The sequence below is a fragment of the Astatotilapia calliptera genome, chromosome 11 (assembly GCF_964374335.1).
Source record: "Astatotilapia calliptera chromosome 11, fAstCal68.1, whole genome shotgun sequence".
Taxonomy (NCBI): domain Eukaryota; kingdom Metazoa; phylum Chordata; class Actinopteri; order Cichliformes; family Cichlidae; genus Astatotilapia; species Astatotilapia calliptera.
In genome coordinates, this window is record NC_137432.1 from 17,784,097 (window position 1) to 17,795,424 (window position 11,328).

At 43.1% G+C, this 11,328-nt stretch overlaps 2 protein-coding genes across 5 annotated transcripts; one reads left to right on the forward strand and one right to left on the reverse strand.

Moving 5' to 3' along the window:
* The first annotated feature begins 12 nt into the window (after positions 1–12).
* Positions 13–6,083, forward strand: LOC113031809 (collagen triple helix repeat-containing protein 1). 4 transcript variants are annotated; one of them, XM_026184241.2, is made up of 5 exons: positions 13–275; positions 1,184–1,261; positions 2,930–3,148; positions 3,242–3,458; positions 5,606–6,083. In XM_026184241.2, exons 1-5 carry the CDS (start codon positions 165–167, stop codon positions 5,746–5,748), a joined length of 768 nt encoding a protein of 255 aa, XP_026040026.1. In that variant the 5' UTR covers positions 13–164; the 3' UTR covers positions 5,749–6,083. The 4 variants fall into 4 exon arrangements, with proteins under 4 accessions (XP_026040026.1, XP_080164000.1, XP_026040027.1 ...); XM_080307874.1 differs by having other exon boundaries at positions 13–233; XM_026184242.2 differs by lacking the exon at positions 1,184–1,261.
* Positions 6,084–6,178: 95 nt separating this feature from the next.
* LOC113031807 (solute carrier family 25 member 32) lies at positions 6,179–11,190 on the reverse strand. Its single transcript, XM_026184240.2, has 7 exons — positions 10,715–11,190; positions 10,408–10,558; positions 9,953–10,038; positions 9,096–9,250; positions 7,372–7,485; positions 7,043–7,188; positions 6,179–6,925 (listed from the first exon to the last, which is right to left on the reverse strand). Exons 1-7 carry the CDS (start codon positions 10,917–10,919, stop codon positions 6,799–6,801), a joined length of 984 nt encoding a protein of 327 aa, XP_026040025.1. The 5' UTR covers positions 10,920–11,190; the 3' UTR covers positions 6,179–6,798.
* Positions 11,191–11,328: the final 138 nt, after the last annotated feature.

An 11,328-nucleotide genomic window follows, 5' to 3' on the forward strand; every position in this document is an offset into this window, starting at 1 on the left:
GTCAGTTATTAACCCTAACGTTACTCTCACAGCTATGTTTTCCCTAGAGTGCATTTCAGTGAGGTGACTGGCTCCTTCCCCCTCTCCTGGTCCAGCCCTCTGGGCTATAACCGGCTGGAGTCGCGCAGAACGCACGGTAGTCGGCCGTCTCTGTCGCACGCGTGATGTCTCCTCTCGCTGTCCGCCTGCTGCTGCTCGCCTGCCTGGCTTTGCCTCTTTATGCGGTGGAAAAGGTGAGAAGCAGAGGCTACCGAAAGGATCCTGACGCCGACAAGGTAAAAGGGGTTAGATAAGATTACCGTGTAGCCGTTAACGACAGCTTCCAAAATAAGTAGACATGTGGCAGGAGAGGAGTGGACAGATTTTGTGGCATTATAACTCTGGGAGAGAGAAAAAAGGCTCACGTCAACATGTAATTATTACACTCAGCTTTACCGTCATTTAGTTGTTTTTCGGTGCATCCCATTTAACATCCACTGACTATTTTGCCTATTTTTACAACTCATTCTGGGCTTCTTTTTTCTAGCGCTATGCATTGCTATTTTTAAATTGTATCTTTAAACATTAGAGGGAAGGAAAAAATGTTTTAAAAGATTTATCCACATGTAGAATAGTGTGGACAGCAGCACATCAGAAAATCCCACTTTGTAGCTGTTATACACTCAGCTGCTTTTCTATTACTCCAGACCAGATCTGGCTGTCCTCCACGACTGAGTGGACATAAGGGGGGACTAAACAGGAAGTTGTGGTCTGCCTCATACTGTTTGCTGGCCTTTGTTATCCATCCGACTGTTTGAATAGTTTATAAGTGGGTGCAATTTGGGCAAAAAACTTAAATGTACGTTTAAAGCTGGGTAATATGATATTTTTAACAGTGCCCAAGGCAGAGTTCAACTGTTTAATTTCACAGTCCCACGATACCTATCAATCTTACATTGTTTATGCATAGGATTTCATAACCCTCAATGATGCATCTGTTTAGTGATTGAAGGAACCAACTGGACACACAGATGTTGAATCTTTTAGGAATCAAACAGAAGTGAAACTAGTATTTATTTTTCTGGACCCAGTCGAGCCCGCCCAAGCAGTTTCTCTTTAATATTCCACAACCGTGACCACAGTGATTTAATTTTAAAAAAGAAGAAAGGAAAAAAAAAAACCTTATGTCACCATCTGTGTCTAGTGCACTGGAAACGATGCCGAAAAACCCAACTGCACTAGACACTCTGGAGAAGAAAGACCTGCTTACTTGGCCAACATGGTAATCACGAAAATACTGCTTTGCATCTCATCGGCTTCCTTTCAATCTAAAAATCGCGCAAAGCTGAGCATTATACCCAGGCTCCGCTCTGCATGCTCCAGGAGAGCTTCAGGCCCTGCTTCTGTGTTGACTAACCCATAAAATGCTCCTGATTCCTCAGCTCTTCGGGCCAATTGCAGCCTTTTAGTTTTCCAGTTACAGTAGCAGACTGTACGCGACTAATATTCAGCAGGGCTGGAGTCTAATTCATGCAGGCAGCCAGCACCACTATAGAAAGAGCAGACTGGGAGCTAATATAAAAGTCAGCTGTGTGGCGAAGTGGACAGAGGATCCATTCATTACTCTGCTTTGAAAGCTCTCCAAAAATCTTAGTAAAACACCAAGACTTTTTCCTTACCCAACTCCAAGACTAATGGGGAGTCCTTGCATCGTTTCCACGTTTTGCCACCTAATTTTGCCAAGGTGCATGAAAGCCATGCTTCCAGCTTTATTTAGTTTCATGCATACAAACCCACAATCTACTGCTGTCACCAGACACTTCCCAGACTTCTATACAGATGATGTCAGGTCTCACATCTCCAGGTTGCTCCAGCGTTAGCCGCGTAATGGCTAAAACAGACACTGGACCATCTGTTTCACAGCAGATGATGATAAATGCTCTGACTCTCTAACTTCCAGGCATTTTTCAGATTTTCATCATCTGAAATACTTTTTTTTTTAACTTCACCCCAGAGATTCAAGTCTGGTTAAGTCTGGTTAAGATGTTGGTGTTTTTCTTTGCAAGCTCCTTTGACCATGTTGGTGTAAAAGCTCTTTGTTCTCCTCCTCTGCTTTTTTTTTTTCTTGCCCTAATGCCTTTTGGACACATGCCCCCCTCCTACTCTCCATAACTACTTCACAGATGCATACTGAGCAAAAGGGCAACAACGACCTTCCAAAAATCTGCAAAATGCTTTCACCTTTCATGCTTACTTAAGGGCGAGGAGACATTTCTGTATGTCAACTTGTGTCCCTAATTGCTTACAAAGGAAAAGCCACCTCCACCTAAAAAAAGCTTGAACCTACACGACACACTGCAATCTACTGGTCAGAGCGTCCCTTTGAGGAACACGTTGGGCAGATCTATTTAGATCCTCATTGTGTCTATATTTGCATGTGGTAAGGCTTGGCAAGCGCCCCCCCCGTCTGTGTGTGTGTGTTTGCGTGGGTTTGAGTCAGCCTGAGTAGGATGCTGCGTCTGTTTAAACATAGCAGAAGGTTCAACAGGACAATGAATCACATTAAGGGATGAGTGGCCAGACAGCCACTAATTTAGGCCACTGCCGAGCCTTCAGTTCCTCATTAACAGCAGAGCTATGTTTTGCTTGCTCGGCGGCTTCATGGTTGTTGGTCATGTTGCTTTGGCTTGATTTGGATAACACGGCTTTTTGCACTTCCTTCAGCACAGTTGTTTGTGTGATGTGTAATCTGGCTCCTTGTGTGTGATGGTTGGATGGATGGCAGCATTTAGGTGTCTGTGGTGCATGCAGTTTAAACAGGGATTTAACCTCACTGGAAGAAAGACAGTCTTAAAACAGGAAGTCTGATAACAATAGATTCTGTTGTTATCATGTTGTTGTAGTATGGTTTTGTTTCACTATGTCCTCTTCTCCTTGTTTCTTTTTTCAGTATGGCAGCTGCCTGCAGGGTCCAGCAGGCACCGCTGGAAGAGACGGTAACCCTGGGGCCAACGGCATTCCTGGGACGCCTGGTATCCCAGGCCGCGATGGACTGAAAGGCGAGAAAGGAGAATGCGTTACTGAAGTTTTTGAGGAACCCTGGAAACCCAACTACAAGCAGTGTGCCTGGAACTCGCTGAACTACGGGATCGATCTGGGTAAAGTGGCTGTAAGTATCTCACTGTATCTGTGGGGAATGCAGGCATTTCAATCACTGCAAACACACATTAAACACACACTTATGCTCCATTCTGCGTCGCAGGACTGCACGTTCACCAAGCTGCGCTCTGACAGCGCCCTCAGAGTCCTCTTCAGTGGCTCCCTCAGACTCAAGTGTAAAAACGCATGCTGCCAGAGGTGGTACTTCACCTTCAACGGAGCGGAGTGCACAGGACCACTGCCCATAGAGTCAATTATTTACTTAGACCAAGGGAGTCCCGAGCTCAACTCAACCATCAACATCCACAGAACTTCCTCAGGTACGACACAGACTCTGAACAATACTTGTTCCCACCTCACGGTGCTAGTAATGCTATGGAAAGAAACATTAAGTGAAGTGGAATTTCCTGTATTAATGTCAGGTCTTCATCCAAGTCCTAATTATGAACAAGCACAAAATATTTTAGCTCATAACACATGAATAGTTGCACTCTTTTCGTTCATGTTAGGAAAAGCAATGAACCCCTAAGCCAAGAGTGTCAAACGTAAGGCCCAGGAGCCAGAATCAGCCCAGTAAAGACTCAAATCTGGTCCTATTTCACAGCTTTGGAAAATGTGAAGAAAGGCAAAAGTTTTGAATTTTTAACTGTATTTTCATAAGTTTTACAGGTTTATCAGTACTGATAAAGACCTCCCCCATGGCCATTCATGCTACACCAAAGTCATTAGGTATAGGATTTAAAAAACATTTTTCACAGTCAACTGTAGAAATTTCTTTACAAAAAACCCCAAAATGATGATACATAATATAAAAAAAGAACATTTTCTATTTAACATGTCCATCTCTTACACTTTAGCCTGAAGAATTGTGCTGACAGGTTTTTCTCTTCCGTTACAGAAGCATTTCTTTATCACGTAGAAAAAGAAAAAACTAAGATTACCTGTTAAAACTGTGCTTCCTTTTCTTATTTTAACATATCTTGGGGATCAAATGTGCAATTAAACTTCTTTACACTGACAGAAATGGGAATTCCACTGGTCAGGCTCACTTAAGATCAACAGGTTTGACTTCCAAGCCCTCGGCTGATGGCATCATCAGAGTTGGAGCCACGAGTTACCAATTATTCCAATTAGTGACACTAGATTGGAGGCTCTAAAGGAGAAAGCAGGGTGGTGGCACCATGATGTCTTAGAGCTCTTCTGCTGCCTCTGGGCCTGCACAGCTCACCATGCTGGCTGGAGCAATAACTTTAAACATCAAAGTCAAGCTAGTGAAGAATGTCTTCAAAGAAAATCCACCTTTTAGAGAAACCAAGTCAGAGGACAGAACTTAAAGATAGGAATAACCTCAAGAGAGCCGTTCACAACAGACGTCCTGAGAAGCAGTTGTGTGAAGAGTGACACGAATTTCCTGTTGAACATTTTTTAGTCTGTTGCTGCTGCAAGAAACTGTTGCTTCCCACCATAAGAAGAGAGAAAAAAGTCCAAGCAGTAATTAAATCCAGTGGTTCACATGAAGGACATAAGGACGCTTAGATTTTGTAGTTTACATTTTTAACTGTACTTCAGACCAATTCATGTTTTGTTGTGGTTTTTACACTAAAATGAAAACTGTGTGCACACTCCAGCAGCTAGTTAAGCTACAACAAAGTCAAGAAACGGGGGAAACAGCTAGTTTCTCCCATTTCTTGTAAAAATACATTTAATGTATTTTTAATACATTAAATGTTGTTTATTAGCCTTCTGCGACCTGATGTGCCAAGGCTGACATGGCAAACCAAGCCCCCTTCTTTACTGCGATTTGGGCGAGTAACAGCAGCTCCAGTTCTTTCAGAAACTGAGAGATGAACACCTGGAGACTTTTTCTGGAAAGTGCCCAAAAGGGCTTGTATAGATGTGTAGAACAGTTCACTTCTCAGATTCACAGTATTAGAGCATTGGATTCATGTGCCTCACACACAGTCTGTGTGTGAGATTTACAGCCAAAAACATGTTGGGACAACCTGTCTCAGCTGCAGGTTTTGAAGGGTTAAAGTTTTTTGTTTTTTTTTAAGAAAAGACTGGGTTATTATACGGGGTTATCAACTGAAACAACAGTTGAAACAACAAGTTTCTGCTCCTCAAATTGTTCATGGAGGAAGTGAAGAAGCCACAGATCACAATCTATCACCCTTTTTTGCTTTGGGACTTTTAGAAAGTGAAGCTGGCTCCACCCCAGCTTCAGTCCTTTTAAGCTAAGCTAATGAACAGCCTTAAATGAACTGCACAGACATGACAATAGTGTTGACTGCAGACATGAAAGATTACATGGTTTTAATTATTTTTTGTTTCTGTTTTTAAACCTGAAAGGCCCAGTTTTTCACCGCTGTGTCAGAAAACAACTTGTCTCGGCGTTCGGTTTGGGTGTTCCCTGAAATTCATTTGCACCGTCTTCTCTTTTTTTCCCTCTCCGTCTCTCTCTCTGCAGTTGAGGGGCTGTGTGAGGGTGTCAAAGCAGGGCTGGTTGATGTGGCGGTGTGGGTGGGGACCTGCGCTGATTATCCAAGAGGAGACGCATCCACAGGCTGGAATTCCGTATCCAGGATTATCATAGAGGAATTGCCTAAGTAAGGAAAATAAAGCAATACGAATGGGAGGGACCTAGTTTTGGTAGCGTGACAGCATGTTATCCGACGCGCCACAACGATCAGGTGTGGTTTGCTGAGGCGTCACTGATGGGAACGTGAATGTTTTTGAGTTTTGTTTAAATGCTACACCCGTCGACAGGCCTACGATTACTGTACTTTTCTGTCTACCGGAAATAAACTTTGTACTGTAGCTTTTTCAGCTTGTGGCTGCCGTTAAGAGTACAGCAACAGACATGGACAGTACCTTTAAACTCTGTACTCCTGTGACCTGTTTATATGCATTATCACTGTTAATAAAGCACTTCTTTTTTAAGGAAATGTTACTTCTCACTTCTGAAACACTGCATATTTATTGCCTGTGCAACAACAAAGTAACATTTAATGTATTCACATGAATCAGGCATGAGACTGCATTTAAAGCACATTTTAGATTTTATAATAAAATCTTATAAAGCACAGCTGATACAATGACACAAAAACGTCAGGGAAAAAAAAAGCACTCATCAGGCAAATCATTTCACACATCTGCAACATCTGAACCTGAGCCGATCATGAATTTGATGTTTATAATGAAGTTTTTCATAGTTTTATAGTTGAGACTGTATCTCTCTGTTGCCAGAAAGCATAAAGTGTAAACAAAACTGCTGCATGATGAAATATTCATCCACCTCTTTAGAAAAGACCCTCACACTACCAGTATTTAATAAAAACAAACAAAAACAAACTGTTAAAGCAACATTGTCCCCATAAAGGTGAACAGCAACAGACATGCTCCCTATAACTTCATTGTGCGTCTGCCATTTTTCACCAACTGTCAGGAAGTTGTATTGAAAAAAAACTGTTGCTGCTCCATTTGGCAACACTTATTTTCAGTGCACATGAGTGATTTTCACTTCAGCACATTTACACGTACTGGACGACGACAGCTCGGCGTCGATCAACACGGTCCTCCCCTGCATCTCCTCCGCACGGCGCCAACGTGTCAGCACGAGTTTGCAGCATTCGGGGCAGTCCGTGCCCTGCTTTTAAAACCTCATTTATTTTGCCCGAGAAAAAAGTGAGACACATTCTCGTAAACCACGAAGGTGATGCAACAGGCTGGGGTGACGCGGATCAAGTTGGGGATGATGCCTTTGTAGAAACCAAGGGTACCTTCATTCCTGAGGAGACAAGTGGGAAAATGTTAAGCATCAATCATAACAGGCACTCGAACTGTGCTCAGAACCTGAGACGGGGCCGGCACGCTCGGTCCCACTGTGAGTGGATCGGTGTCTTACCTCCATGTCCGTCTCACGACGTCAATAACTCCATTGTATCTATTGTGCTGGTCTTGCAGGCGAGCTCGCACCACTTGATATGGGTATGTTGTGGCCACGGCAAATATTTTGGATAATGCTGCCATTGTGATGTATTCCAATGGGTTCTGTTTGCACAGACAGATAAATGGAAGGAGGAAGAAGGGAGCAGAGCAGTGTAGGAAAACTGATGAGTCACTTGTTATCAACTGTGGGCTCTGTCTCATTAGACTCAAAAGTTACAAGCCTTATGGCTGAGTTTTATTAAACAATGTTTCCAGCCTGTCTGTGGCTCATGGTTAGTGACTCACCAGCTTTGCGTCTGAATGTGCTTTTCTGTATTTGTTGTAGTCTCTCTTGAGCTCTTCGTAAGTCATGAACTGCAGTGCTCCATGAGACGTGCCGAGCAGACCGGGAACATAACCCTTTTAAAGACATACTCTGTAAGTCGGTCTGACTTGACACTCAAATTCCCACAGTGTGACTTATCCACTGAAAAGCCCACACATCTGTGACTCCCCATCTCTTTACTCTCTGTGTGTTTATACACCCCTCTGCATTTAATCATTAGTTCGTATTAATCTCTGGCTCTCTTCCACAGTGTGTCTTTTGTCTTGTCTCCCCTTAGTGAACCTGGTTCCGCTGGAGGTTTCTGTTAAGGGGAGTTTTTCCTTCCCACTGTCGCCAACTGGTTGCTATAGGGCAGGGGTCCCCAATCCCAGTCCACGAGGGCCGGTGTCCCTGCAGGTTTTAGATGTGTCCTTGATCCATCACAGCTGATTTAAATGGATAAATTACCGTCTCAACTGTCTTGAAGTTCTCCAGAGGCCTGGTAATGAACCAATCATGTGATTCAGGTGTGTTGACCCAGGGTGAGATCTAAAACCTGCGGGGACACTGGCCCTCGTGGACTGGGATTGGGGACCCCTGCTATAGGGGATCATCTGATTGTTGTGGTTTTTACTGTAGGGTTTATACCTTACAATATTAAGAGCCTTGAAGTGACTGTTGTTGTGATTTAGCGTTATATAAATGAAAATGAACTTAATTAAATTAAGGGCCCTTGGCCCTATTTTCTCTTGAACTTTAGGTATAACATTTCCGACAGCAAATTACAATTCAATATTGTTAATGAAGAAGCTGACATACTGCTTAAAACCTCCACTCCTGTATAAATGGGTTGTGTTTTTTTCCAGCTAGAAAGGTAGCTGATGCCCTCTAGTGGTGATTAAAGTCAATAGCGCCTACGAGGTCTTCAGTATTCCTATCAAAATAAGCAAAAGTGAGATCTGATGGGATATTCAGAACACATTAATTTGTCCCCCCCACTTAGAAACATGAAAAAAGCTAAATAATTCAAAAAGAAAACATGCCAGGACATCACTCAGCAAACCAACAAAAGCTGCACCAGGGCCGAGCCTTCTTTCTTTAACAATGAGTGTACTTACTCCCAAAATCTGAATATGAAATATGAGTCCTAATCTCCACTGAATGTTTGGTGGTAAACCTAATGATCCCCACCACACACACAAACACACCATGTTGGTATCTAAGAGAGCGACAGCACAGTCTCTCCTCTGACACCAACAGGTAGTCTGAAAACCACAGTGGGCTACTTTTTTTTGTCAGGTCTTTAAGGAATTGTTGCTAGTGTGCCATCTCAATAACAAAGCTGAGATGCCTGTGATTTCTTTATGAGTGGGTATGCATGTTTAAGCTGAACCAAACAAATGACAGAAAAGCTGCCACAAATGAGGGTTATCAACTTGTTACACTGAATCTCACCATCTGGGACGAGGCAGACACAAAGGAGCATGGACGAGGAAATTATGTCTGTGAGTGTTACTCAACAGGGATAATATTTTAAAGAAGGAAAGTTGAGAATAAATATATGGAAGTAATAAAGACTACTAAAACATTCTGGCATTAACAGGTGTAGAAAAATCTCCCAGTTTAAGCCACCCCTCCCAAATGTTTAAACTTGCTAACCATGCAATCTTACATCATAAGGAACACTAACACACTCATGTCTCACCTTGTAGAGTCCAGACACTCCTTCATGGCGGTAGATCTTAACCAAAGCATCAAACATCCCCTTGTACTGCTTGCCATTTCGGTCAGCACTGTACTGCAGCACCAACCGGGTCTTGGTCACCCAGATTGGATTGGTAAGGGTGAGCGTGAGGATGCCTAGGCAAGGACAAGAAAGGAAATGTCACTAGGAAACACACGTGACTTCTATTACTTTGTTAGACCCATGATTAGCACACAGGCCCCTCAGTGAAGAGTCATTTACTATAACTCAATATCTATGACTTGACGAACAGGACCAAGGACTTCCTGACTTTAAAGTGGTACAGGAAAAAAGACCTATTTGAAGTTGTGCTAGAGATCTCACACAAATGCCCAGCTGTTTGTGCACAACAGTTTGGAATTAGCTCACCGTGTCACCAAACTGAACAAGAAGCGCAACAGAGTGCATTTGTGCATTAGGCTCTTTAATGCCACCCAGGTATAATTCTAACCTTCTCATTAGAATGGTGTAAGTGCCTGATGGCGGGAAAGAAAAAAAAAGAAAAAGAAAAAAAAAATCACAAGATCAAATCAATAAAACATCTGTTTTGGTTTCATTTTTTATACTGTTGATGGTAGCTATAAAACCTCCCTGTCATCGGCTTCTTCAATTTATTTCCATTGAAAATCTTGTGAAGGCTGTAAATGCCTTCGTTTCCCCCATTCACACAAGCATGTAAGGCTGCCCTGAACCACAAGTAACTAACTCCCTGTCAGTTACTACCAGCTTGTAGCAGTCATATCTAGCTGCTGTTATTGATCATGTGCTGATTATATGGTGGGGGAGTGCAGCAGCGTTCAAACACGGGTAGTACTAACCAGCTTCAGCCGCTGACACCAGGTGTTCTGTGGCACTCAGTTCAGCCTGACGACCTTCCTTTGTGTACCCTTTGATTGCGTTGTAGCTGTGAGGGAACAGGGCAAGGGCAATAAGACATCTTGCAGTTGTAAAGTCATACATGCTGCTTTTTTCATTCATAGGGTGTTGTACAAACCCGAACATTACGGCTAACAGCTAGATTCTCCAGTTTCAGTGCAGCTAACAAAACAACAAGCAGCCACTTACTGCTAAAGAGTCAGACAGTGAAAGTGGACAGTACATCCTCAGTTTCTTAACATAAAACTCATTGTAACAGCCAGGGACAGCACAAAAGTGATCTAGCTTCACAGAAAGTGTTACACCTACGTCAGTTTTTGCGAACAGGGCTCCATGATGTAAATTATCTTTCATGTGTAGCGTTTCATGTCCTCATTAAAGCTTATAGCTTACGTACAAGAAGAAGTAGAGGCCCCAAGATGCACCAGCACCCCAAACGTTGGGTGTCACGCCTTGATAGAGTCCCCTCAGTCCCTCCTGCTGCCAGACACTCTTCATGCAGTGCACCATGCCACTATACTTCGGTCTTAATTCAAGTCCATCACTTACTGCATTTAAAAGACATTACGGACCTTGAAGTCATATGATACAAATTAAACACATCATAGCAGTAGTTTCTTAGCAGATTCAAGTAAAGTCATAGCAGCATGACACATCAGACACTAAGGAAATTGATTTTAAAAGTTCATATTTTCATGCCGTACCTGCAAACCTGATTTTGACCAGGTCCAAAGGATGAAGCACCAGAGTTGACACCACTCCCCCGCTGAGTCCCGCGATCAGGTTTTCTACCTTCACATGGCTAAAGACCTTCTGTAGTCGTCCGCCGAACGAGACAGCGGACACGGGTTTGCCGGGCAGTCCTGTCTCTGAAACGGGACCGTGATTTGGAGCGGAGCTCATGCTCATGGGCAACTTAGCTACCTAGCTAGATCCTACCAGATAGCAGTGTTTACAACACCGCAAGCACGCAGCGTGTCAAAATGTAACTCTCTATAAAACTGAGGCGACCCCTCGCTTACTCTGCTGCAGTTTCCATACAGTACGAGGACGGAACAGCGTCCTCATATCTCTCCTGTGCTAATGACGCACCACGTTTCTGACATCCGGAGGTACCTCACAGGTGTAACGCACTCTCCAAGAGTCAAGTCGCAGACCCAGTGCTCGACCTTGCTGTTATTATTAAGTAATGACAAGTTCCCGTTGTTGAAATAGTACTTCCGGTTAAATACTTCAAAAATAATTCACACATGAAATATGCTGTATTCATTCATTTATTTATTTTACTAATACAAAAGTTAGGATTAGTTACGTCGAC

Bases quoted from the DNA above. Each gene is read 5' to 3' on its own strand.
- LOC113031809 (XM_026184241.2), top strand. From the start codon at position 165: ATGTCTCCTCTCGCTGTCCGCCTGCTGCTGCTCGCCTGCCTGGCTTTG. The intron at 276-1,183 runs GTAAAAGGGGTT...ATCTGTGTCTAG, and splicing joins AGGATCCTGACGCCGACAAG to TGCACTGGAAACGATGCCGA. The intron at 1,262-2,929 runs GTAATCACGAAA...TTCTTTTTTCAG, and splicing joins CTGCTTACTTGGCCAACATG to TATGGCAGCTGCCTGCAGGG.
- LOC113031807 (XM_026184240.2), bottom strand. From the start codon at position 10,919: ATGAGCATGAGCTCCGCTCCAAATCACGGTCCCGTTTCAGAGACAGGA. The intron at 10,039-10,407 runs GTACGTAAGCTA...GTTCCCTCACAG, and splicing joins TGGGGCCTCTACTTCTTCTT to CTACAACGCAATCAAAGGGT. The intron at 7,486-9,095 runs GTGAGACATGAG...TGTCTTTAAAAG, and splicing joins GAGTGTCTGGACTCTACAAG to GGTTATGTTCCCGGTCTGCT.